Consider the following 26,644-nt stretch of genomic DNA (forward strand, 5'->3'; position numbering starts at 1 on the left):
CCCTCTCGCTGTCAGCATCAGGGGAGAATGTTTGAGCTGTTGCTTACTGTGGGGAGAATTCACTGCCACTGCTGGAGCCCAGCCCTCTACTGCTTCTTTCTTACTGGGGGTGAGCCTTTGCTCGTAAGAGAAGCAGTAGGACTGGGAACTTATTAACATCTGATCAAACTGGAAAGGACCCTTAACATCTAGTGGGATGCCTAAGAGCAAAAACAAGGACTGTGAGCCCCTCCCTGCTCCAAGGGAGCCTCTCATGGCCATGTTCAGGAGCCCGGCTGCCACTGCCCAGCCCCGCCTGCCAGGACACCTCACAGCTCCTGCTACAGCTGTGGAGTTTCTGATACATTCATTCACTACTCTGGGATCTGCCTGTCCCAGCCATGACAGCTGCCGCTCTGAGGTTCCGGCTGCAGCCCTGAACCTGTGTCAGGCCCGCCCGCCATCCCCGCGTGAGGGAGCGGCGGCCGCGCCACAGCGCCCCCTGCAGGATCGGGGAATCACCGCAGCCCTGCCCGGCCCGCAGCCAGCAGCGCCCCTGGTGGCCGAGCCCGGAACTGCAGCGGGGGGAGAGCGCCGTGGGCAGGAGAGGCCGGGCTGGGACTGGGACTGGGATTGAGCTGGGATTGTGGCTGGGATTGTGCTGGGATTGTGCTGGGACTGGGACTGGGATTGAGCTGGGATTGGGACTGGGATTGAGCTGGGATTGTGCTGGGATTGTGGCTGGGATTGTGCTGGGATTGTGCTGGGACTGGGACTGGGATTGAGCTGGGATTGTGGCTGGGATTGTGCTGGGATTGGAAATGGGATTGTGCTGAGATTGGGACTGGGATTGTGCTGGGATTGAGAATGGGATTGTGCTGGGATTGGGAATGGGATTGAGCTGGGATTGGGGCCAGGATTGTGCTGGGATTGTGTCTGATTTTGGGCTGGGATTGTGCTGGGATTGGGAATGGGATTGAGCTGGGATTGGGGTTGATTTGGGCCGGGATTGTGCCAGGATTGTGCCGGGTTTGGGGCCGGAATTTTGCTGGGTTTGGGGCCGTAATTGTGCTGGGTTTGGGGCTGGGATTGTGCTGGGTTTGGGGTCAGTGCCAGAGCTGGGCTTTGTGGGCCTTGTTATACACACACACTGGTAAAGAACTGTTCATCCTTTCCCCATCTCTGCCTGAAAGCCCCTTCATTTCAAAACTGTAATAATTGAGAGGAAAGGGGGTCATGTTTTTTCCATTCCAAGGGAGGTTCACACATGCCTTGGCAGACCCCTGTCTTTCAAACCAAGACAGTCACCCAGCTTGGATGACAACACCTCCAGTGCTCACCTAAGACCCAGGAGGATTTCAGCACACCTGAACCCAACTGACCAGTGGGAAGAATGCTTCCCAGGTCTGGGAAGCGTGGGACAAACAGATCTGTGTTGGCCTCAGGCCTCAGCTGAATGAGCCACCATGGATCTGGCCAGGAAACAAGAGGCTCCAGTGGATAAACCCAGGTTGTGAGCAGTGAAAGTGCATCCAGGGAAAGATTCCAGAAACCCCCCCAAATCACATGGCAAAACTGAAGACAGAGGGGGGAAAGGCTCACTCATCTTTGATTAAAAACACTTCACTTTCCAGAGGAAAAGGCTACAAAGAGGTGATTCCACGTTAGCTCTTTACTAGGAGTCAAATATTGTAAGAGAGAATCTGCATTATTAGACCCAAGAACAAAAATTAGGCCATTAAATCTGGAGATCCAAACCCATGCCTCCAATTCACTTCTTGAGACATTTATTTTTTGCTTTTTTTCCCTTAGAGAAATGCTTTGCTGAAGACTTTAAGGGACCATCCTTCAGAAGAGAATTGTTTGTATTTTGGTGAGAAGAACTTGATTTCCTCTGTGGCATATTAAACAATTCATCATCCTATAATGTTTAGGTGAAAATATGAGAAAAGCTGCTGTGCAATCCAGAACTGTGCAGCTCAGAAGAACAAGGCCTGCAGGCTGCCTGCATAATTTGGGATTTCTTTGTGCCTTTGTGAACTAAAATGCCTGAAAACGAAGCCAGGTGTCACTGTGCTGTCAAGGAAACACGATGCCTCACACATACACAATGTGAAGGTCTGTGGCTAAGGTGGACAATAGGAGACTGGCTGAACAATCCCCCCAAAACCAGGGGGTTACTGCATCCATCAGGGTATTTATTAAAGCAGATGACTGTATCAGGGCTCACACAGCAGCCCACACTCACCATCATGCACACATGCTGCAAACAACCCAGCCTCCTACAGCCACACTGCCCAAGGAGGGCTTATCCTGACTGCAGCTGATGGACTGGGATGTGTCCTACCCTGTGTTAGCTGTGTGACCCTTCAGAGCCCAGGAGGGCTGAGCCCAGACAGGCTGTGACACCCCAGGCTCGGTTCTGTACCCACAAACCCCAGCTCGAGGAGCTGAGCAGAACCTGGAGGTTGGGGAGCAGAATAAACCTGGAACCACTCCCTGAGAATAACAGCAGCAACAGCTGGGAGATCTACTGCAAGTCTGAGAATTCTGTTAACACAGAAAACCCAAACTCTCAACACCAACAAAACAGCGCAACGAGAAAGGAAAAAATGGGAAATTCAATTTCCCCGTGGCAGCTCATCCAGACTGTGATGCCTTCCTGAGGGTTCTGCCCTGCCTGTTCTTGTGCTCTGCAACCCTCCCACTGTGAACTGGGCACTCCAAGAAGGACACATGGATGTTTCTGGGACACACATCCCTGTCACAGCCACAAGCTCTGTGGGCAGAGGGCACCTGGGAACAGGCTGCTATCAGCACAACTCTCAGTCTGCTCCAGTCCATGTGTTATGATTAAAAGCACCTCAAAAATGTGGTAGTTACAGAGTCTAACCATGCTGGATGATCGACTTTAACCTGTTTACCCACAAACTACAGAAAAACAACCCCATTCCAAAGTGGACTCTGGTTAGCTCACCATACTGAGGAATTCCACTGGTTGACACCTTATTTCAACAACCTGTCGCTTTGACAACATTCTCCTCAAATCACCATCTCTAAGTTAAGCAGGATTTGTCCCTGCTATGACCAAGAATCAGCCCCAGCTATCTATAATGCCATGTGGCTCCTGCTTGCCCGGTGCCAGGGAACTGGGAGAGAGCCAAGGAACACACCTGATTGCGGAGGGCCTGCTGGGATGGTCGGTCCCGGTGGATGTGGCTGTCCCTGGTCACTGCAGAGGTCCCAGAATCCACATGGACAGATCCCACAGGAGTAGGCTGGAAAATAAGGTGTTGGTTAGGGCTAAGATTCTCACTTGCACAAACTCACCTTGTCAAGCCAGCAGGAAGAAGAAAAACATTAAATCACTGCCCAAAGGAGCCAAGGAGAATCACAGCCAGGGCTATAAAATCCCTGTGGTTTACAGACATGAAATGTGGTGGTGGATACCAGCACCAAATGTCTTGTGTAAAAATTAATTAAGAAGATACAGTTAGGTGCCTGTCTCGATGTCAGATCACACCTAGTGTGTCTCACACAGAATTATTACAACTGAAAATATACAGACTTGTTTTCCTCATCCCATTGTCTCACCACTTGTAAAAATCACGCTTGCATAGAAACAGGACGTGTTAAAATTAAAGCTTCATCTGCTCTCTTCTCACCAAAGTCATAATCCCTGCTCCCAACATCGAGATCTCCATGGCAACCACCGTGGTTGTCAGCAATAGCACACTTGTCTTACAAGGTGCTCTTTATCAACTGCCTTTGTAATTAAAGATAAACGAAGGGAAAATCTTGATTCACAAAGGGAATGATTTCTTAGGAACTCTGTTGAGCACAGTAAGCATGGGGAACACTAAATATAGTTGGGACACTAAAGCAGTGGTACCAAGTTTAGCACCGATGGCGTTTGATCTGGCACCAATGACAATTCATTTACAGATGTCACTACTGCTCTTGGGGGTGGGTTGTGAGCAGAACGATCCAATGATCCAGAACAAAGAGCTTTAGATTCTTCTACCATATTTCCCCATGACACATTCTTTGGCTAAGGTCTTCCTGAATTTAACTGGGTTTTGATGGTAAAAGTCATGCAATAGATCAGGGTGATGGTGTACATGGAGTCATGGAACTGCTACATGGAGGTTGGTTTCTCCCATATTTCCTTTCCATGTACTGCACAGAGCTGGTTCAGCCTCTGAGTGTCCTCCAGGATATTATGAGTTCAGGAGAGCAAGTTCAGATTAGATCTTTGAGAAGAAATTCCTCCCTGTGAGGGTGGTGAGGCTCTGGCAAGGCTGCCCAGAGCAGCTGTGGCTGCCCCACCCCTGGCAGTGTGCAAGGCCAGGTGGGACACGGCTTGGAGCAACCTGGGATAGTGGAACAGTGGAACGTGTCCTGCCCATGGCAGGGGGTTGGAACAAAGTGGGCATCACAATCTTGCCTTCCAACCCAAACCATTCGGTGATTCTACTATCCTCTGAACATCCATCACAAACTCTGTTCCTTTTTGATGGGAACATGACCATTACAGAGGGTTTCTGTGATTCTCTTGCTTTAAGATGGATTTTAGATACTGGTCTCCAATTCTGTGCTGGACTAATCTAGCTGTCTCATCATAATCATTGTCACAAATAGGAAAATGAGGCTTGAATGTCCAGAGAGGTGGATGGGGCCTGTGTCCCTCAGGAAAACTTGGAGGCACTGCAAGAACCCCCTGAACACAACATCAGGATATCTCACTGTGTTGAGATTTGAAAGATCCTGTCACGGACATAGTTTATGGAAAATCCTTTTGCTAGGATTTTTCTCCTGAGAAGCTGAGAGGCCTCAGAAATGAAATGTAAACAATAATCTGCTGCTGTGGAATGCACCAGGTGCATCTGTGATTGGTCTCATGTGGTTGTTTCTAATTAATGGCCAATCACAGTCCAGCTGTCTCAGACTCTCAGGTCAGTCACAAGATTTTATTATCATTCCTTTCTATTCCTTGCTAGCCTTCTGATGAAATCCTTTCTCTATTCTTTAGTGTTATTTTAAGGTATAATTTTCTTTTAATATAATATATATCATTAATAATAAATCAGCCATCTGAAACATGGAGTCAAGATTCTCATCTCCTCCCATGTCAAGACTGCCTAAAAATTCAACAAGATTCAATCCTAAACTCACTGGCATTAATTGGGATTACTGGGAACAGAAAGGCAGTGCTGGGGGAGCAGCACCTGGAAGGCAAGGCACGGGATGTGGCAGGGACAACTCACAATTGGCCTGCCGACCCAGTCGTAGGCGTAGTCGAAGGTGTAGCCTTTCTTCTCAAAGAGCTCCGTGAAGATGGTCCGCAGGTAATCGTAGTCTGGTCTCTCAAAGAAGTCTAATCGCCGCACGTAGCGGAGGTACGTGGCCATCTCCTCTGTCAGAAAGGGCAAAAAGCAGCAGATTTTAGCCTGAACCTTCTAAATGAGTTCTTAGAAACCAATGTCTGGGCTGCCAGCACTACCTCTGGCTTTTCTCCTACAAGTCATGGTTTTCCCAACAGTCCTCAACGGAAAACAATTCAAGCAAAGATGGAAGTCCCACCTTTGCTCAAATCTGACTTCCACACCTTGATTTAGTCTATACATTTGTATAAAAATAAACAGAGTGAGGAATAAGCTCACTGAACCTGACAACAGGCTGCTCACAGGTATTTCGAATGCTCTTGTCCAGAGCAGCTGTGGCTGCCTCATCCCTGAAAGTGTCCAAGGCCAGGTTGGATGGGACTTGGAGCATCCTGGAATAGTGGAAGGTGTCCCACCATGACATTGGCACTGCCTGAATATTCAGAACTAGACTAGAAGGGGAGGCTCCAAGGTTAATTTACCTGAAGAGGGTTAATTTACAGACCAGGGTTTGGTGTTAAGATAATTAATTGCTTTCCTGCATCTGGGTCTCACTTTGCATGCACAGAATATTGAGTCCTAGGAGCTCATGTCCTGCCTTTTCCCAGCTCTCCCTTGGCTCATGGCCTTGACTTCAGCTGACAAAAATAAGAACAGTACTGCTTATTGATACTTAACTCTGTCTGTGGCTTGTGGCTTCCATGGAGGTAAAAAAGGGGGAAAAGAAAGGAGAAGAAAGAATCCTCTCTTTTAAGTACCTCCAGAAGGTGGAGAACAACCAGTTTCAGGCAAGGAAGGGACAGAACTCAGCTCTCTCATCTCCTATCAGCCCAGACCTGAAGGAGCTGTGAGGAGGAGTACTGGCTAAAAGATGAGAACAGCCAACCTGAAGCTGTTCTGCTTGGAACCAGGTGGATTTTGGAATGAGACATCTGAAGAATTAGAGTAAATTGAGTGAACAGTGATCCCATTCCAGGCTTGCTGCTCCTCATGCTGGGAAAGACATGTGGCAGTACAGGAATGGGATTAATTGTGGGTGCTCTCCCTGGTGTCAGGCCTTCAGAAACACTCCACAAAACCTCCCAAGCCCACTCTGTGCCCAGGGGACCCTGGGGAAGGCACTAACTCTGTACCCTGCTCCCCCAGCTCCAAGATCTGTTAAACTGGAGATCAGGTGCTGGGCTTGGCTAGAAGCACTCTTTAGTAACACTCTGCTTAAAACTGCTCCCAGAAGCTGGGATTCATGGACAGACACACCATCCCATCTTCCAAGCTGGCCACCCACACCTGCAACACCTGAAAAACCTTCCATTTGGAAAAGAATTAACTCAGTAGTTTCAGCACGGTCATTTGGGAGAGGGAAAATAACGTGGAGCTCTTTTGGAAGGAAGCCAAGAAGTAAAACAGGCATACAAGGCCCTTGAGCACTGTCCAGCCTCCTTAATGAGAAGAGTTTTGTTCACTCTAAGACCTCAGGCCCTGCTAATTTATAGCAGCAGCTTCAGTTGTTTGCCAGCTTGAGGAACAATGTGATGGATACATGTGACCCAAAACTTTCTGACAGAGAAAGTGTCAGAGATGTGCAGGCCCATCCCATTTAACAAGGTATGGCCACCTCCAGCTGCACTCACACAATCCCATCAGGGCTTTACCTGGAAAGTTCTCACAGAGAACTTCAACTGGAGTGTTTCTCTTTGTGTCCCCAATCTTCTGATATCTCTCTTTTAAGGTGTCAGCCTGCAGCGCACAAAGACAAAACAGTTGTGGAGAAAGAGTTCAACCATGTGAGAAAGGACATGCTGTGTGGGAAGAAAAACAAGGTATTTAATGTCCACTCTGGGTGACATCAGGAGATGCTACTTGTAACTGAACTGCATCCTGGACTACACCAGTGGGAATATTTCACAGGAGAGAACATCCAAGGATGTGCAAACATCTTTGTTCATGAAAGGCAGGACCCTCATTAGTGTCTTACAAGGCTCATTTCTCACAGCCCAGTCCTGAGGACTGTGCAGGGAAGGTTTCATGGGAGAAGGAGATAAAGGTGCATGAACTGTGATGGCACATCTGGACCTCCCCAGCCATCGAGCTACCTTCACAAACAAATGCACAGCAGTTGCACAGCACATTCACAGCAATTTGGGTGAAATTCACAGACAATGCACAGCAATTTGGGTTTTCCTCTGTGCCAACAGAATGTTACCACATTGAATATGACTCTAGATCAGTGCACTTCTCCCAAATCCCAGGCTGCTCCCACACAGCCTTTCCTTTCACCCCCAGAGCATCTATCACTCAGCACTGGTTTAATACCTGGTCAACAAGAAAATGAAACTATTTGCAGTTGGATTTCCCACCTAAATCAACCTGAGGCAGAGAACTCTGCTCCAGCTGGCACCCTAAAAGTGGGGTTTCTTGCCTCCATTTCAAAATCTGTCAGTTAGACCTGGCAGCAGCATAATTAGCACTGCAGACATTCTCTGCAGATACAGCCCTGACAGTGCAGGCCAAAAGTCTAAGCTGAGGAGACCTAGAAGGGCAAAGATGCCACATTCTAAATCCAGCTGGAGAGTCTGCGTTTGCCCTGGACCTCAAAAAGGAGTCAACTAATTCTTATCAAGTTTAACACTGAACTGAGGAACTTTTGTAGAACTTTGTATAAATTTGGATTTTTTTTAGAATAATTTACAGGATTCATTTAAAGCAGATGAATTCAACTAAGCCAGAAAGAAAATACATACTAGAATAACACACTTACAGAGAGACGTGGACATAAAATCAGAGAGAGTCTGATTTCTTTCACAATCCCCTTCATGCTTGATAAACCTTTCTTTGCTTTTATGAGCTGTTGCCAACATTTCTGGCATGTGCCTGATGAGGCTAAGCTGAGACTGACTCTGGATAGGTGATAAAAAAAAGCTGGACAAGTTCTATCAACCCAATTGGAACCCACTGACCAATGCAGAACTCTGCCAAGCAGCTCCTGAACCCAAAGCCTTGGCTCCTTTTTCCAACAGGAGCTGCTGTCTTTCCTGATGAGCCTAACTTGATCAGTCCCTTCACTCCCTTCAATGCCAAAGCTGAACACAGTAGCTTAATCATCAGGGAGGTGATGGAGAAGTGAAGATGCAGCTTCCAACAGCTCTGGAGCCAGAAAATGACTTACTCCTTGTTAGCTCAGCTGATGGATGTTGGCGGCAGTCAGCAACTCAATTTCTTGCAGCTCTCCACATTGTACACAGCATCCCATAAACTCCCCAGCACTGAGTGTCCAGTGTCTCTGGAGGGAAGCCAAGTCCAATACTTGTGCCAGAAAACCAGTTTTTCAAGCTGAAGTCCATCTGTGCATCTAAAGCCATCAAACTGCTCCATTATAAACAGGGATCACAGATGCAGCTGGGGGATTGTGTTGCCGTAACTGGAATTTCATAAACAATCACTGTGTCCCAGTCACGCTCCAGTTCAGGGCAGCTTCCAATCACAGCTCTCCCATTGCTGTCCCTGTCTCTGTCTGTTCAACCTTCTCTCCAAAATTGTACCAATCTGGCAATTTAAAGTGCCAGGTAAAGTATTTCTACCTTAAAATCTTCCCTGCAGCTAAACTCAATGCCTGGGTGTTAGGCTGCAAGGACACAAAGGAGAGGACGGTGTTTCTGGCTGGGTTTTGCCAATGTTTCCCCAGTGGATTCTCCTCTGGGTAGAGACTAGCCAAAGTTTTAAAGGACAAAACCTGAAGCTTGAACCTACCTTCAATCCTTGCCAGGGCAGGCTGCCTCGGAGGAAATACATGAACATATGGCCAAGGGCTTCTAAGTCATCTCGACGACTTTGCTCTGAAAGAGAAGAGACGACAAATTATTGCTGCAGAAGCAGAAATGGCTCTGAGATCTCAGCAGCAGCCACACCTGTACCTGAGATAAAGGTACCACAGGGACATTCACTCACTGTCTGCAGCTCAGACCTTGTGCAAAACCAGAAGCTGTTTCAGAAAGCCAGAAAATGTGTAAAATCAGCCAGAAGTCGTGAGGTAACATGGGAACTGCACAATCCAGCCTGAGGCAGAATGGACAACTCTTAATTGCAGAGGAATAAAGCAGTGCCTCAATTCTTCTCTGACCTAGCAGTGTCAGTGCTGCCATGTGGTGCTGGATCATTTCCTCTGGACTAAATGGGAATGGGATGCTCACAGCCAGCTGCAGGGATCTACCCTTGCACAGTGCCAACCCTTCCCCAATTTCCTCTGCTGCTCATCAGAGCAGATCAAAAATAGCTCCTTCCAGCACCATGGAACACTTGCTGCTGCTGCTGCTGCCACATGCAGATGTTGTAATTATAAATGAGAGGGGGGGAAAGGGGCACAGAGCCAAAGGAAAAATATCCTAAAACAAGCGGCCAAAATGTATCCAAAACCCCTGGGGAGGACAGAAGAGAACAACAGATGTGGAGGCAACACTGGGCTGGGCTGAGCTGCACTCTTGGGTTCACTGAGCTCCTGGACTCATTTGGTGTAACCTCCCCTCCTCTGAACCCCACCTGCTCCAAACAACATGATCCATGATCCATGATCCAGAGCAGATCCACTGCAGCCACTTAACCTGCAGGAGATGCTGGGAGTGGGAACACTCAGGAGAAGGGAACTGAAATGACAGTTCCTGCAGTTATCCTGATAAAAAGGGGAAAAAAGGAGGATGCCCTGGGTAATTTAGTGCACTGATGCAGATGGCCTTCTAGGAAGATGGTTGAGTGCACTTGTCTCTCAGAAAAGCTGGAGTCAGACTCCCGTGTTTGAAACATGAAAAGATTGATTCCACCTGGGCTGGTCTCACCAGCGAAGCATCAGCTCCTCACAGCCCCTGTGGGCAGGGACAGCCCCCTCAAATATACCCCCAGAACTGATTTGGACCCTTCCCCTGCATGAGCCATGGTGGGAGCTGAAATCCTGTGGGAGATGGGTCCTAAGGAAGGCACATGGTGCACTTCAAACACAAACACATCTTCCCTCCACATCGCCCTCATCAGCAGCTTCCCAGCCTGCTCGCACTGCGCCCTCCCATTCCTCCATCCCTGCCTGACTCCTCACTTTCCAAAATTAGAAACCAGGCTCATCCCTCCTTACTCCCCAAAGACAGTGAGCTCTCCAAGTGGGAGCCAACATGCTAGGAGGCCTCCTGGAAAATATTCCATTATCTCACTGCTTGTATAGATTTAAGAGAATATAAACATTTAATAAGTTATTTTTTGCCTTTCAGCCACAGAAATGTAATCTTCTGTTAGGAAAGAAAGCAGCAAGGGGAGGAGATGAAAGCCAGGTTTAAAGTTATTTAAATCATTCATTTTCTCCAACCAGTTACTAGGTCAGGGAACATCCAACTCTAACACCTGGAACTGGAAGGCATTGGGACAGTGCTGTGCTATAAAAATCTATTTGTCTATCATCCAGTGCAGCAATCACTGCCTGCCTGCTTGTCTTTTATCAGTGCAGGGCTGCTCCCAGTCATTTAGTTCCTAATAAAAACTGTAATTATCAGGCTTCCAACATTTCAGCTGGCTCAATTCCTCAAAAGAAGGGAGAAAAAAAAAAAAAAAAGAGGCACACAACTGTGAACGGCATTGGGAGGTTCACAAACAGCTTCAGGGGCACAAGAGAGCTCAGCCAAAATGCTATGGGAGGTCTGCAGGATTCAAATGGCAAGCTGGAATGTGTCCAAGGAAGGGACGGGAGCTCGGGAAGGAGCACAGCACCAGGAGCAGCTGAAGATGCTGGGGAGGCTCAGCCTGCAGAAAAGGAGGCTCGGGAGGGACCTTCTGGCTGTGCAGAATCCTCTGACAGGAGAGGGAAGCCAGGGGGGCGGGGTTGGGCTCTGCTCCCAGGGAACAAAGGACAGAGGAACAAAGGACAAGAGGAAACAGCCTCAAGCAACACCAGGGAAGGTTTAGGTTGTATATTAGAGCAAATAATTCACTGAGAGGGCTGTCAAGCATTGAACAGGCTGCCCAGGGCATGATGGAGTCACCATGCTGGGAAGTGTTCAAGAGACATGTGAATGTGACACCTGGGGACGTGGTTTAGAGGTGAACACTGCAGTGCTGGCCAGTTGTTGGACTCAGTGACCTCAGAGAGCTCCTCCAGCCTGAAGCACACCCTGCAAGCTGCCCCCACGCACACAAACCTTTGCCAAGGTGCGTGTTGATGGACATGTATCTCGCTGTTCCAGTGAGACTCTTGTGCTCCCTGTAGGGAATGTGTTTTTTGGTTTCGGGGTCGATGTACTCCTTGGCCAGTCCAAAGTCTATGATGTGGATGACGTGCTCCTTCTTGTTGCCCTGCCGGCCGATGAGGAAGTTCTCCGGCTTGACGTCGCGGTAGATGAGGTTCTTGGAATGCACGTACTCCATCCGAGAGATCTGCAGAAAGGAGGGAAATGTGAGCAGAGCTCTGGCTCCCAGCAGAGCCGCAAGAGGAATGTGTCATCCCCTCCTTTCCAAGGCTATCGTGCTGTGCTCCCTGCTTTATTCCCACGGAAATGGCAAGGGCTGTTTCTGAGGCGTTACCACTGGGATGCAGCTCTTGGCAGGGTGCCACGGGAGCTGCAGCAGCCTTTTTGTATTGATTTTAAACATACTAAACCGGTTACCAAGAGCTCTTCCCTTGCCCATCTCCTTCCCCTGTTGCTCTGTGTCTTATCACCTTCCTCCCTCGACCCATATGTTGTCTTAGACATGCCAGATTCTTCGTGGAGGGGGATTTTTGGGCAGGCAGGAGCTTTACGATCTTCAAAGCTGACTAAAATAATAATTAATCTCATTGCTGTCAACTGGGAATAGCTGGAATATTTTTCAGCTTTTGACTAATGTTTTTCTGGAAGTTTGAGTGAATGGGAAGGTGGAAGGGCAGGAACCTCACTTCTGAGGTGACAGAGTGCCTCTAACAACACACCTTGCTCAGAAGATCATCATTAAAATTGCTTTTGAAAACAAACATATTGCAGGTGTATTGTCAAGCAGTACTCCTTGGGTCCTGAATTTAGGAGATGATTCTAAAGGAAAATAATTCTCAATTCCATTTAATTTATTACCTTTAACTGCCTTTACATGTTTCAAATGAACACAAAAGAACCCTCATTTATGGCTGTCCTGGTTGCAGCTGCCCTGCACGCCAAAGATGCTTCTTTGGAAAGGCTACTGGGATTCACCCAGATATTTGTGGGCTGGCAATGCCACGAAAGCTCTGCAAAGTTGCACCAAGTCCCAGTTTTGCACTAACGAGCCTCAGTCCCCAGAGGTCACTGCCACACCGCTGTGAGGGACAGCACAGGCACATCCAGGCTGAGGGCCACCAGCTGCTCACCCCACTGGGTGGATCCTGCTGGGAAAGCTCTGCAGGATGGAGTCTCTGGCTCACTGAGCCATCTCTGCCCCAGCCAAGCATCAGGAACCCCCCATCAGCCCTTCCACCCCCTGCTCACTCTGTGGGGCTGGCACACCCTGACTGCTCCTTCACTCCTCACTGAATCCAGACACACTCCCACCTGGCAAACCCAGACCACTCTTTCTCTTTACACATCTTGGACCCACACCTGGTTTTAAAAGTCCACATGCATGTGATCCTCCATCACACTCCCAGGCCCTTATCATGCACCCTGTTTTAAAGGAAAATCTGCTGCATTTCCACCTCTTGGAAAGAAGGAGCAGGCAGCCCTCTTTATAAAATAAACAGCTGTACAGGGAGGGCAACAGACAGGAAAAAACTGGCTGCAGGTCAATCAGGCTTAAAAACCAGAATTTGCTCCAAGACTCTTCAAAGAAGGGAACAGCACGTGCTGCCGCTCCCTCCCCTCACGCAGTGATTGATTCCAATGTGCAGAGAAAATGGGTTTCACGGCTAACAGCCATTATTTCCAATCAATTACAGCCTGGTGCAGAGCAGAGCAGATGCTCTTCAGTCATTCTTCACACTTTGAATCACCTACAGGACACAGCAGCAGGTCGTGAGACAAAAAGCCACGTTGGGAGGCAATTCAAATGAAGATGCAACCCTTGAAAGTGGAACAAAGAGTTTCCTCGCCTCTCCACACATAACAAGCTTCCAAGTGGAGCCTGACTGCCTCATTTGATTTGTTCCTGCTACCAAAGCAGCTCAGTTGTTGAAATCCCAACAGCAATTAGAGAGCCTGAAAAGGGCCCATTTTTTTTCTTCTTTAAAAACTCTCTGCAAGTTGCAGCAGGCAGGACAACAACCTGGACAGCTGAGGTGTCAGGTGAGCCATTATGCTCCAGCAGTAATCAAGGACACTTATTTTCCTGCCTTTTTTCCTCCCACCTGCCTTTTTTTGCTTCCACCACACACACACACACACAGCTGCTGTGGGGTCTTTCATATTCCTTTTTTACTTCCACCTGCCTGGACGCTTCATGCTGGAGAGCTTTGCTCAGCCATGGCAGCTCAAAGACACTCCCCGAGTCAGAAAGATGTTTCTTGGAGCAGCTTCCATGCTGTATTCAGCCTGACAAGCCAGTGTCCCTGCTGGTGGCTGCTGTGATGTGGAGTGTCTGGGCTGCATCTCCCTCCCAGGCTCTGCCTGAGCACACAGGAGCAGCAGGGCTGGGGCACAACCTCGGCACCAACCCCGGCTGAAGAAAAGGGGAGGTGGAGCTGCCACTCCAGAAATGTGCTGGATGCACAGGTGCCTGCTCCTTTGGGTTTGAACTACAGGCTCAAAACACTCTGAATTAATTCTTTTAGGGGCAGAGAAACCACTCCAGGAATGGAATGCTGTTTTTCCATTGCTCTGACACTGGAAAACCAGCAAGCAGGGGAGCACTGGGGTAGATGGAAGACTGTAAATTACAGAGGGATTTCCATGGGCACGGCTGGCTGAGTCCATCCTTGGAGCCATAAATTTCCATTTCAGATGTCAGAGAAACCTTTAGGAGGGGGGAGAATCCCTTGGCACACGGCAGGACCCCTGAGCTGTGGTGGAGAAATGAGAGGAAATTGTGACATTTAGCAGGTGCCAAAGGAACCCGTGCTTTCGTGTGCCTTCCTCCTGCCAAGGCAGCAAGTGTAACAAACCCTCTGATCCCAGAAAGGTAACTCTTAAGAGACTGATCTTGACAGCAGTTCCATCTCTAGACCTTCCTGATAAATTTGAGCCCTCCTTCCACACATCAGTGGCTTAAATACAGATCAGACCAGCAGAGAATGAAATTAATCTTGTTCAAAGGCAATTTTGATGGTCACTGGTAGAAAAACATCCTGCCATAACTCGGTCCAGATCACATCCAGAGTATTTTTCCAGTGCCTGGTGGCACAACAGACCTTGCTGTAAGCTGTCAGTGAGCTTTGTACAGGCTGGGCTTGGCCAAGAGTGAAAACCAGAAGTCTGAATAAAAAAACATTCTCCCCTGATTTATGGGGCTGTGGGGACTGATACAGTGACTACATTTTAATTGCCAAGCTTGGCTTTGTTCAGGAGTTTCACCCACTGGATGTCTTCAGCTGCATGTGGAATATGGAGGAAGCAGTTTGAGTCTGAACAATTCCCAAACAGGCTGCCTTCCTTGAGGACTCATCGTCACCCAGTCTCTCTTGCCCTCAGCCAGGAGAGCCTTCCTGATGTAAAACTATGTTTGAATTCTCCTGTAATCCCACGAGGCACTTCTTAAGAGACATTGCCCTTGTTTTTCCTAGAGAGACTCTTCTTTCTTCTAACATCTGGAAAGGATCCACCCCAGCCCTGAGATGCTGCAGCCTGTCAAGCTCATTCACAACAGCCAAGCAGAAATACGTATAAAAAAAAATCAAAAAAATGCCTCTGGTTAAAAACTGACCACAGGACTGGATGCTCCTACAGACATGGGGATCATCCTAAGTATGAGGAGAAAATCAGGGGACAAATGCCCATGGCTAGAATTACAGCTTTAGCAGACTTGGCCAGTCAGAAGCAGGAATGAAATGTAATTCATGGATGTGAGCCCAAGGAGTTTGAGAGTCCAGCTTTCCTTTCTGATGTGTCTCACACAGGAGTGTGACACAGTGACTGCAATCATTTAGTGTGGGAGAAAGGTTTTCCCTAAAGCCTTGTGGCTAGAGCAGAGTGTTTTCATTTCATTTGAGCAGTAAGTGCCAGCCCCTTTGGAAAACACTTTTCCCAGAGCCAAGGTGATGTGGCACACCTGAGCATGTCTGATCTGTCCCCTTAGATGTGCACACTCCAAGGTGGAAACTCATGTAACCCCCCTGAGGAGACTGAGAAGGTCCTACAGCATCTCCCCATGGCCAGGGGAGCACCTGATCCTCTGGGAGAACATCAGCTCCTCCATTTCCAGCTGCTTTTGCTGTCCCCCTGCACGTGTTTTTCACCTGGCACCAGTGCCCTGGTGAGCTGCAGCCTGGCCACCAGATCAACATGTGATGCCAGTGAGGAACATCCAAGCCCAGAGCTGAGCTGCAGCCCCAGGGCACAGCAGAAGGCAGCAGCCATGGCTGTGACAGTCTTGATTTCCCCAGCAGTCCCTTGGGAATGAATTTACATCTTTATATTTTCCCTGCAAAGGTCACACAAGCTGCATCTGAGGCTTTGCCAGCTGTTGCCACTTGATTTAATCAAAGCCAATACTATAAATTGGTTTTCCATTGATCAGGAAACACTCAAATCCAAGAGAACTTGACTGTTTTGCTGGGGAGGCCTCAGTACCAGGCAGGTGCTGTTCAAACCTCTGCAGTTCTGACCTCAGTTTTCCATCTGCTGTGTCAAACTTCAGTTTATCGGGAAAGGATTGTGTTCCTCATCCCTTACATCTCCTCTTCCCTACCATGCTTCTATCCACAGAGATATTAATGTGAATATACAATTCCATCTCTGCTGTGGAGCATCTGGGTGATCCCAAGGTCCAGCTATGCAAGGTCTGGATATCTGCAGATATTTAGGTACTTGGGAATCTGCAAGCTAGTGTGAAAACCAAAAAAGCCAAACTGACTGGTAGGCCCCACTGACTTGTGGAAGTATCCACACCACATTTAGAATGTTCAGATTTCATGTTGTTTGCTTTTAACACAAACCCAAATCCAAGCTGGATCCCTTCCAGCTTCACTTCCTTTCCTTTTCGGGTACATTAAAGGCTCTATGATGTTGTCCATAGAATTATTCTATCCCAAGTGTCAGGGATTCAAACTCACTTGACTGACCAAATTTTGACCACATTTGACAGAGGCAGAGCTCGCAAAGGCTGCTGTTTTGGCTGGGGAGGGCTCAGCCCCCACTGCCCCGTGAGGTTTCAGTCTATGGACAGCCCAGCAGCACCAAACCAGCAGAACTGGTAGGAGTGTGGGAGGGTGCTGTGCTCTGTGTGTCCCACGGAGAGGGTGAGAAATGAGATGTTCCTGGGATGTCCAAAGAGAGGGAGGGACCTGGGGTGTGCAGGGGATGAGGGACGTGAGTCCGTAGGAATCCGGCTGCACTGGTTCTGCTGTGCAGGGAGCCAGCTCCTCATCAACATCATCTGACCTTCCTCCAGGGGCACGAGGCCTCCTCACCCCTGAGAGGTTTTCTTTTATAGGAAAGATGGACAGGGACCTTGGACAAAGGGCTGGAGTGACAGCACAAGGGGAAATTGCTTCCTGCAGCCAGAGCACAGGGTTAGATGGGATATTGGGGAGAATGTGGGACTGGGGGCTCTGGCACAGGTTTCCCAGAGAAGCCTGGAAATGTTCCTCCCTGTGAGGCTGGGGAGGCTCTGGCACAGGTTTCCCAGAGAAGCTGTGGCTGTCCCATGCCTGGAAATGCTCCAGGCCAGGTTGGACAGGGCTTGGAGCGCCCTTGTATAGTGGAAGCTGTCCCTGCCCATGGCAGGGAGGGTGGGATTAGATCTTTGAAGGTTCCTTCCAACTCAAACCTGGTGATTCTGTGATGGAAGAAGATTCTCTCAGCCCTGAACCCTGCACTGTGCCCACTCTAGGATGGAAGGACACCCAGGACACCCCAGGGCAGGCCCTGCCATCACTCACCAGCTGAATGGCAATCATCAACACCGTCTTCAGAGTGAAGGTCCTGTCACAGAGGTCAAACAGATCTTCCAGGCTGGGACCAAGCAGCTCCAATACCATGGCATTGTACTTCCCACAGGGTCCAAAGTAATACACCTGGGGGAGCCCTTCAGCTGGAAGAACAGGGAAAAAAACTGGAATCAGTCAATGGGACAAAGTTAATTCCCGTCCCCCTGTGTGCACACCTTTTGTTAGGCAGTTTTACTGTCACTTCTTGAGTGTTCTATCTGCTGCTGCTGCCCAGCAAGGAAATAAAAGTCCCAGCACAAACTGTGACTGAACCAAAGGCCAAACCTGAGCAGTGCAGGCTCTGCTCAGCTACAGCCCTGCACAGACAAAAGGGATTTTAGAGCAATTAACAAGTCCACCTCAAAGCTTTGGCAGCTTAAAGGCTTGGATTTAGGGAACACGACACAAAGTTCCCTGTGTTCCACTACAAACCAGGCAGAGGACAGCCCCAGATGTGGGCTGGCACTTGCTGGAGCAGTTAGGAAGATGATAGTCCTTGGAGAAAATGAAGCACGGCCAAAAAAGGGCTGCTTTGTCACCAAAATAGCACCCAGCCTTTGCTTTTCAGCACAACCTTACACAAAGTTTACACTCAATAAAAAGGAAAAAAACCCTTTTCCTATAAAATAGGAAAAAGTTTTATATTTTGACCGATCAGCACACAAAAACAGGTGATCATGGCCATCAGCATATGTGCACACAACACAACCATCAACATTGAACTGGCAGGAGCCAGAGCCCATCTTCCCGCCCAGCAGACTGCTCTGTGGGAGTGCAGTGTTGATACTCAGCTGGCAGGGGATTTTTGGGTGGATCAGCTCTCTGAAAGGCATCAGAAGCAGAGGGAAGAAACCAGCCTTGATGCTGGAAGACTCAGAGAGCTGCACAGCACTCCTGGAATTACCTTTGAGTCAAAAAGGAAACCACAGCAGCCTAAACAGGAGGAATTTAGCACAGGCCCAACTGCTCATTTTGCTAATCAGCACCTGCACCAACCCTTGGCGTCCTACAAGCTGGGTAGCACGTTTAAATATCTCTGTATTTCCAGTCTACACCTCATAAGCAGCTCCAAAACACAACAGAAAGGGTTTGTTTTGAAATACAGGGCTTTGTCTTATGTCAAAACAAAATATGTGCTTGAATGCCCAAAGATTTGGCGTCCTGCTATTCGGTGTAAAGGCTGAGCATGGGGAGCACTGCTATGTTTTTTTCCCACAGAGATCCACAAATTATAGTGCACAGGACCTGAAAGCACTGTGATTACTAATTTTATGGCATGTTTTAAACAAGTGCAGGCATGCACCTGGATTTGCATAAGTGATCAATGTTAGATATAGCAAAATACTTGACTAATGAAGCTCAGAGTTTGGTGTGAGGTGCTCAGTGAAACATTCCAGGCTGGAGAGAATGTCAGCAACACAACAAGTGCAAGTCCTACTCCAGATTTAGGGAAACCCTGCTAATCCACCCCGTGGCACTCAGAACTCTGCAACCTGCCAACAACATAACAAAGCAGCACTGAGATCACCAAACTGTAAATATCACAGAACTCCTGCTCCAAAAGAACAAACTGCAGTTTGACAAACATTACCTGAGGAGGGTTTTAATCTCATTAATTCACATGCTCTGGGAATCTGTCAGCAGGATGCATTAATGGGATATTACAGGACATTGCAGGAATTCCCTGCCTAACCAGTGTTTTGTGTCCCATGTAAAACACTGACCCAACCTGGGGTTGGGAGGCTGCTGCTCCTAACAGAGCTCCATGCTTCAGGAAGCAGTCACACTCATTAAATCCTCTAGGAACACAGGATGGTTTGATGCAGAAGCAATTCAGAAAGCCAAACAATGACGGGATATGATCCAGGCAGCTCCAAGATGCCTTCAAATATCCCCAAATCAACACAAATGGCAATTTAATGTCATCAGCTTAGTGCTGAAGGCTGGAATAATTGCAACAGCTCTTGAAGTGACTCATGGTGAGCCACTGGGTTTTCAGTGAAGTCTGATGAGGACTTACCTACAAAGTCACCTCTAACACCAAGATAAGCATCTCTATTTTTTAGAGAATAATAGAATAATAATAGAGAAGAAGAGATTAACAGAATATTTTATGCAAAGTTTAAACCTGAGCCCATTATAGATTCTAGATACAGACAGACAATGAGTTCCTCTACCACAATTTCTACAAGTCTCAAATAGTGGAACTGAGGAAGGAATTAGTTAGGACTCTGCTAACTAAGGGATGCAGGAGAATAAAATTGTAGAAAGGCTCTTAAAGAAGGTGAAGGATCCCATTTAATATCAATATTCCCAGGGGAGTATGAGAACATTGACAGCCTCATGTGGTAAGGGGCAAGCATTGCAATCAAAATGAATTTCCTACTGGGCATAAGACCCCGAAAGACAGATTGCAGCAAGACCCAAAAGGTGGGGATTTCATGCAGGGAAGGAAGCAACACTACTTGGTGCTCTCTGGGATCCCAATTCCTTCAGCTTTACCTACTCAGAGCTCACAGCCCAGAGCTTGGAGTACCCTCTTTGTCTTAAACCCCCAGGAAAGCTCTGCTTTCTGTGGGAGCTCTAGCCAAGCCAGGCCTTAGTGAAGAACATAAAAAAAGCATCCTAAATGTCAGAATACAGGAGACACCATTGGCTTCGGGCGTATTTTTAGGGTTCGATTTTTCCCTGAGGGTTTTCTCCGACTGCCAGCTCTGCAGTCAAGGACTTCCCTCTTGCCTTTGCCAGGATAAAGCTGCTGTAACATCCCTCTGGATCCAAAGGAATATTGCTGATGAGCCCTGTGGAGCTCCCAGCCCACACCAGGGATCCTCAGCTCCACACTAGTTATGGAAATAAAGTTGGGAAGAACTCAGCATAACATATCCTCAGCTCACTCAAGCTCAACTCAACCTTCACCATTTTGAAGAGGAAAAGCTCAAAAGATGAACTTGATGTACACATTAAAGGGTGTGCTGGCAGATAAAACTGGATGAAATCTGAGATACAGGCAGCTCCATAAGCACTCTGAACAGTAAAAAGGGTCAGCCTAAGAAAATCTGCATAAAATTTGATTTTGTCACAGTCCATCTGCATAATTTATGACGTAGCTTGGCTCTATTTCAGCAAAAAGCATTGTGTCCTGGTGCTGAGTCCATTGTCACAGTGAACCACAGGAACTCCATAAATATCACCAGCAGATCTGTAAATACTTAAGGATGTTGCCAACTGAAAAGATTGATGGGGGAAAAAGGACCTTTTTTGCCTGGGCAGTTGGAGTTGAGGTTTTTAATGGAAAATAATCTCAGTGGGAGAGGACTGGAAAGGTCACACAAAGCCAAGGTGTCATGCTGTAGGTGAGCAGCTCTGAATTCAGAGAGATGAAAAGCCACCAGCAGAGCAGAGTCTCACACTGAGGACTCAAAGGTACAACTCAACACTTGAAGTACAAACCAGGATCTGTTAAATGCAATTAATGCATGAAATCACATCACAACCAAGAATTTCTCCATGGTATCAAACAAGAGCAATACACTAAGGGAAGAAAATACAGGCATGCTACGTGCAGGTTCTCCTTTGGAGGAAAACCAGTTTATTACAGCAGAGACTGCTGCAAGCAGAAATCATCTCAATTTGCTTAACGGCTTTGGTCTCGCTGCTGAGTGATTTGGCTCAGCCACATGGAAAAGGGCCCACTCCACCCTCACTCTCACAGGAAGTTTATCACCCCAATAAACACAGACTGATTGCTGCACCGGAATCCACAGGCAAATTCTGCTATTTCAGCAGAGTGATGTCTTGGAAGAAATTCAAGCTGAGTGCAGCGAAAACCTAGCAAAGCATTTTGTAGATTAAAGCATCACTGCTGGAACGAGAGCAAATGCAGACATCAAAGCCAAAAACTCAAGACTTTGATTCCCCCACACTCCCGTGACCGGTCTTGGCTTTCTGGGGATGCTAAACTCTCACTGCTCTGGGCTGCCACCAAAAGGGACCTTCCCATCCTTCCTCACGCTCTGAGGCTGGGCAATATGTTGGGTCAACCCAATAAAACACTTGGCTTGAGCTTGAACACAAGAATGGGAACAGTAACAAGGAGCAGGATCACTGCTCTTCCAGAGAGCCTCATCTGAGCTGGATTAACACCTGGAGCAACACCTTCCAGGAACTTCCACCACAAGATGATTCGAGTAATGCTATCCACTCCATGCCACCCTGGATGATTTCAGTAATGTTGTCTTGCTGCCATATCTCTTACAGCATGACTAATGGCCACAAAACTCCTCAGACATCCAACATACTCCAAAAAACCTCACTGGTTCAGGCACACTGACATTCCAAAGCCATTTCCTGGCCTGGTTATGAAATGGTGATGGGCAGAGATGCCAATCTAAGGTTATGCATGAGGGAATAATCAGAGTTTGCAGCACCTGCCCTGCATGGAGGGCACAGGAAGCAGAACCCACCTGCTCCAGAAGAACACCTGGCCTGAGGCTCTGTGAATAAACTTCATCAACAGCAAGTAAAATACACCCAAGGAGGAACGAGGGAGCAAGTGCAGAAAGATGCACGTGGCATCTGAATGGAGGGAGAAGTGCCACATCCCCATACAGGAAATCACCAGAAACATCCAGAGCTTGTGATCAATACCAGCAGCTTCTGAACCACCCATAGCTTTTGGTCCCATGGGGAATTGTTTTCCACTGTCTTTCAATGAGTTGTAGCCAAATAGAGAAGCTGATGTCTTCAATTTCAAGAATTTAAGAAGAATTCAGACCCTCTCCTCATGCAGGTTTTGACACTGAGGGGAGACACTCCTGAAGAGCCCCAAATTCCACACCCAGAGCGGGGAGGAATCCAAGGCCAGCAAAAAGCTGATGCTTGATGCAAACCCACGCTCTGTGTGGGCAGCAAGAACTCTTTCTCACTGAAAGAGATGCAGACACACACACACACACACCAGAAGCATCAGTGCACAGAAAGTTCTGTGTGGTTTTAAAGAGGCTCTGATGAATGGGCCGTAGATTGTCACAAAATTCTCATTCAGAGCAGAAAGTTTATTTTTACAAATCACAGAACACAAAATTACACGATGAACACCATAAATAGCAACTGTGAGAGGGCTGAATATCTATAGCTAAAATTAAACATGTTCCAAACAAATTAAACAAATTGCTTTAGAGCAGTCAACCCATTTAAGCTGATTACACTAATGAGGATCTACCCTTCTCTTAATTTTCAAATCGGAATAAAATCCTGGCTGAAAGAGAAGATTTGTGATCAACATTGACTGGGCCAAGATCTCAGCTTTTAATGTCTTCAAACATGTCCCATGTAAATCTACCTGAGCACGTTAGTTAACAGGTTATTTCTGGGAGCTGCAAGTAAAAAGACTCATCCTGCCCTTCAGATTTTGGAATAGTCTGCTTCAAAAATAGAAAGATGGGACAAAAGTTGAGATTGGGCTTGTTACTGGGAATAACCTGGTCCTAAGGGCTGATCCATCCATTTGATTGGATGCCTTTCAGAGATATCTTCCTTCAAAGTACAGCTGCAAAAGCTTTATAATACAGTCCTTCACCTTAAATCTTCACTGGAGGAGCTCAGGGAAGGACAGAGATTTTGGGTGATTGAAAGTGTTTTCTCTTGTTTGAGAAACAGCAGTTGAGATGTGAAGGAAAACAAGCAGAAAATGCAATTTGTGACTCCAGCACCAGCTCACCTGCAGGTGGAAAAAGAGGTGATGCAAAAGGTCTGCCACAATCTCACCAACCACTCCTAAGCTTCACCAACCTTGAACTGGCATAAGATTAGGGAAAGAACCTAAAAATAGGGATCTGATTCAACAGCCTCACACAGAAACATGCACATGGAGAAGAGGGGTTGGAGGATCTGGAGGAAGGCTGCTCCAATGGTGACCCACAGAGAACACCGCCATGCTGTAAGGTGCCTGAACAGTTTCCTTGCTCTCCTGAGCTCTGACATTGTGGTTTCAGAGCCCAAAATTCACCTTTAGTTCTTTCTCACTCACCTGAACAAGGTGAAGAGCAGCCAGGCCTGTCCAGACCCCTCACACATCTCCTGCTGTGTGCTCCAGCTGCTGCCAGACTCTGCTGGCTCTCTGATGCCAGCTTCTCACAGCATCCTGTCCCTGCTTTGTCTGGGCAATAAATCACTTCTCCCAGCAATGCTGGATGCTCCTGTGTGACCGTGTTCACAGGGGTTTTCAGGTGAGGGAAGAGATGAGAATGTTGACTCCATGTTCAGAAGGCCTGATTTATTATTTTATGATATAGATTATATTAAAACTATACTAAAAAGAATAAAAGGAAAGGTTTCATCTCAGAAGGCTGGCTAAGAATAGAAAGGAAAGAATGATAACAAAGGCAGCTGCCTCAGACTCTCTATCCAAGCCAGCTCTGCTGTGATTGGCCATTAATTAGAAACAACCACATGAGACCAATCACAGATGCACCTGTTGCATTCCACAGCAGCAGATAATCATTGTTCACATTTTGTTCCTGAGGCCTCTCAGCTTCTCAGGAAGAAAAATCTCAAGGAAAGATTTTTAATGAAAAGATGTCTGTGACACTCCTGCACCACTGCCTAGCAGGAATTTCTGCAGCAGGACCTTCTGCTTTAGCCCATCAGTGGCTGAGGAGGAGGAGGAGAGGCAGAGCAAGGCCCTAATCCTGGCCTTGGATGTGGAAAAGGCACAGCTCAAACACTCTGAACTCGAGAGGAAATCACTCAAAGGCACAGCTCAAACACTCTCTGAATTGAGAGGAAATCACTCAAAGGAGAACCTCAGAAGCTGGAAGGGACCTCAAAGCTGCCATGGCAAGGGACCCCTTCCAGCAGACCAGGTTGCTCCAAGACCCATCCAACCTGGCCTGGAACACTTCCAGGGATGCGAAAGCCACAGGAATATTGGATCAACACCTTCTCCCTGCTGATGGCAGAGAGAGCTGAGCTTTCCATGGGAAGAGATGATACCAAGCACAGTGTAAGGCAACAGCTGGGTACGAGCTGTGAGGAGACAGAGCCACTGTCATCTCCTGGGAGTTCCACGTGCACTCCCAAGGCTCCAGCCTCACTCCAGCTTATCTCACATTATGCAGGATGGATTTTAACTCTCTGTGTTTTGTTTCAGTTTGGTAATATTTGAACCTACAAAAAAGAAAAGGTAGGGGAAAAGGAGCAGGGGAAAAACAGGCCCGGGAAGGACAGAAGGAAGAACATATTTGTTCTTGATGCTGGTAAAAATCCAAACAATTTGATTTTTACTTCAACTGCAGAAAAACAAATCTCAGGATCGTTGTGTTATTAGAAGAGGGTGGCATTTCATCTTCCTTGAGTGGTACAAGCTGGTTTCCTGACATCATGGCTTCTCTCAATTAAACAATTCTTCACATCCACAAAGCAAGAAGCACTTGAAGAGGTGGTACCAAGGAGATATTCATATTTGTATTCATAAAGATAAAAAAAGGTTGGGAGAAGAATCAACCCTATCTGGAAAGGTCAAATGCAGGAAAACTTTCAAAATCTGGGAAGTTTACCCAGAAACACCCATTCACAGGCAGTTTCTTAGCTCTAACAACTAAATTAATCAAGTGAAATTGTTTCTGTTCTTGACAAACACAGAAGAATAAAGAACAGCACAACAAATTGATTTTTTTCTCAAGTTTCAAAAGACTGAATTCACATTTCTAGGGCTTGAGGGAAATGACTGCATTCAAATCTACACATTACTGTTGGATTTTGTATCCAACTCAACATCTTGCTCCAGTGATGATGGCAGCTGGCACATAGAACAACGCCTTAAAAGAAGGATAAAATCAGTAAATAACTTCAGAAGAGTTATTTCAAACCATCCACAAAAGTTCTAGTTAATTACCTTTTCCCACACACCTGCAATACAAGGACAGGGATGAAAGAAAACCCCTGGAACTGCCCAGGGCAGTGGTGGAGCCACTCAATAACATTCCTGCAGGGATTTAGGAGCCACGTGGATGTGGCACTTGGGAACAGGGGGTCATGGTGGCCTTGTCAGTGCTGGGGTGTGGTTGAGATGGATTCTTTTCTTTGATGGTTTGAGAAGGATTCTTTTCCAACCTAAACAATTCTGTGACTCTGCTCCTCTGCAGGTCACATACCTGTGTAAGCACATCTGGGTGGCCAAGTGGGCTCTGCTTTTAAGAACACCCACAAAAACCCAACCAAAAAGAGAGAAAGAAACAAAGAAAGAAATAAATTCCCTCCTTCCCCCCACAAAAAATAAAAATCCAAGGAGCAGTTGGAAGTTGCTCCTGATCAGTTTTCCTTTGCTGTGCCCTACCTGCCGAGAGGGAGTTGAGATGAAATCATGGGATTCTTTGGTAATTTCTTTTCTTTCGAGAATAAATTCATAGAATCATGGAATATCCTGCACTGGAAGGGACTTACAAGGACCAACAAGTCCAAGTCCTGTCCCTGCCCAGACACCCCAACAATCCCACCCTGTGCCTGAGAGCATTTTCCAAACACTCCTGAGCTGTGGCAGCCCTGGGGCTGTGACCATTCCCGGGGAGCCCCTCTGGGGGAGGAACCTTTCCCCAAAATCCAACCTAAACCTCCCTAGTACAGCTCCAACACTTCCCTCAGGTGGTGTTCCTGGTGACAGGGAGCAGAGATCAGAAGTGGCCCTCAGCAACACGTTATGCACATGAAGTGATGTGAGTTAATGACATTACAGGTATAACCTCCAGAAAAATCAACAACAAGAGTTCTTGGTTGCTCAGCAGCACTCAAATTTAACTCCAGAAGCAGTGCCAGGGAAGAAGCTACTTCTGGGCAGATGAAAAATGCCACAAAAGCAGCAAAAACAAATTGCTTGTACTGAATTGCCCCTCTGGTGCCCAGAGAACCATTTTGGTTTGATCACAGCAAGTCCCAGGTGGCTCCTGCTGTTCCTCAGCTCATCTCCATTGGAGACTGTTGGCTGGGGGCAGAGCTTTCCCTGCTCCCTGCCCAGCTGCACGCAGGGTGACATTTCCATGATGACAATGCAGGAGGCTCTGCCAGCCTGAGCTGCAGCCACAGCCCTGAGCAGGGGCCACAGGCAGTGCCACCAGCACAGCACAGCACAGCACAGCCACCTGAGGCCAAACTGGCACACAACAGGCATGATTTGTCCTGGATCCAGCAGCATTTTCACCTGGGATGGCAGATCAGGGGTCAGACCCAG

General features: G+C 47.5%; 1 protein-coding gene across 2 annotated transcripts in view; it reads right to left on the reverse strand.

Moving 5' to 3' along the window:
• CSNK1G1 (casein kinase 1 gamma 1) overlaps nucleotides 1-26,644 on the reverse strand; it is a 99,860-nt gene that overhangs the window by 12,123 nt on the left and 61,093 nt on the right. For both annotated transcript variants that reach the window (XM_054272515.1, XM_054272514.1), the window contains exons 6-11: nucleotides 17,371-17,522; nucleotides 11,534-11,768; nucleotides 9,111-9,196; nucleotides 7,016-7,100; nucleotides 5,247-5,395; nucleotides 3,153-3,257 (exon numbers count right to left, since the gene is read on the reverse strand). In XM_054272515.1, the coding sequence (XP_054128490.1) occupies nucleotides 3,153-3,257; nucleotides 5,247-5,395; nucleotides 7,016-7,100; nucleotides 9,111-9,196; nucleotides 11,534-11,768; nucleotides 17,371-17,522 (812 nt within the window). The remainder of the gene's footprint in view (nucleotides 1-3,152; nucleotides 3,258-5,246; nucleotides 5,396-7,015; nucleotides 7,101-9,110; nucleotides 9,197-11,533; nucleotides 11,769-17,370; nucleotides 17,523-26,644) is intronic.

The sequence above is a fragment of the Melozone crissalis genome, unplaced genomic scaffold (genome assembly GCF_028551555.1).
Source record: "Melozone crissalis strain CALT ecotype California unplaced genomic scaffold, PUWL_Pcris_2 ptg000014l_1, whole genome shotgun sequence".
NCBI classification, from domain to species: domain Eukaryota; kingdom Metazoa; phylum Chordata; class Aves; order Passeriformes; family Passerellidae; genus Melozone; species Melozone crissalis.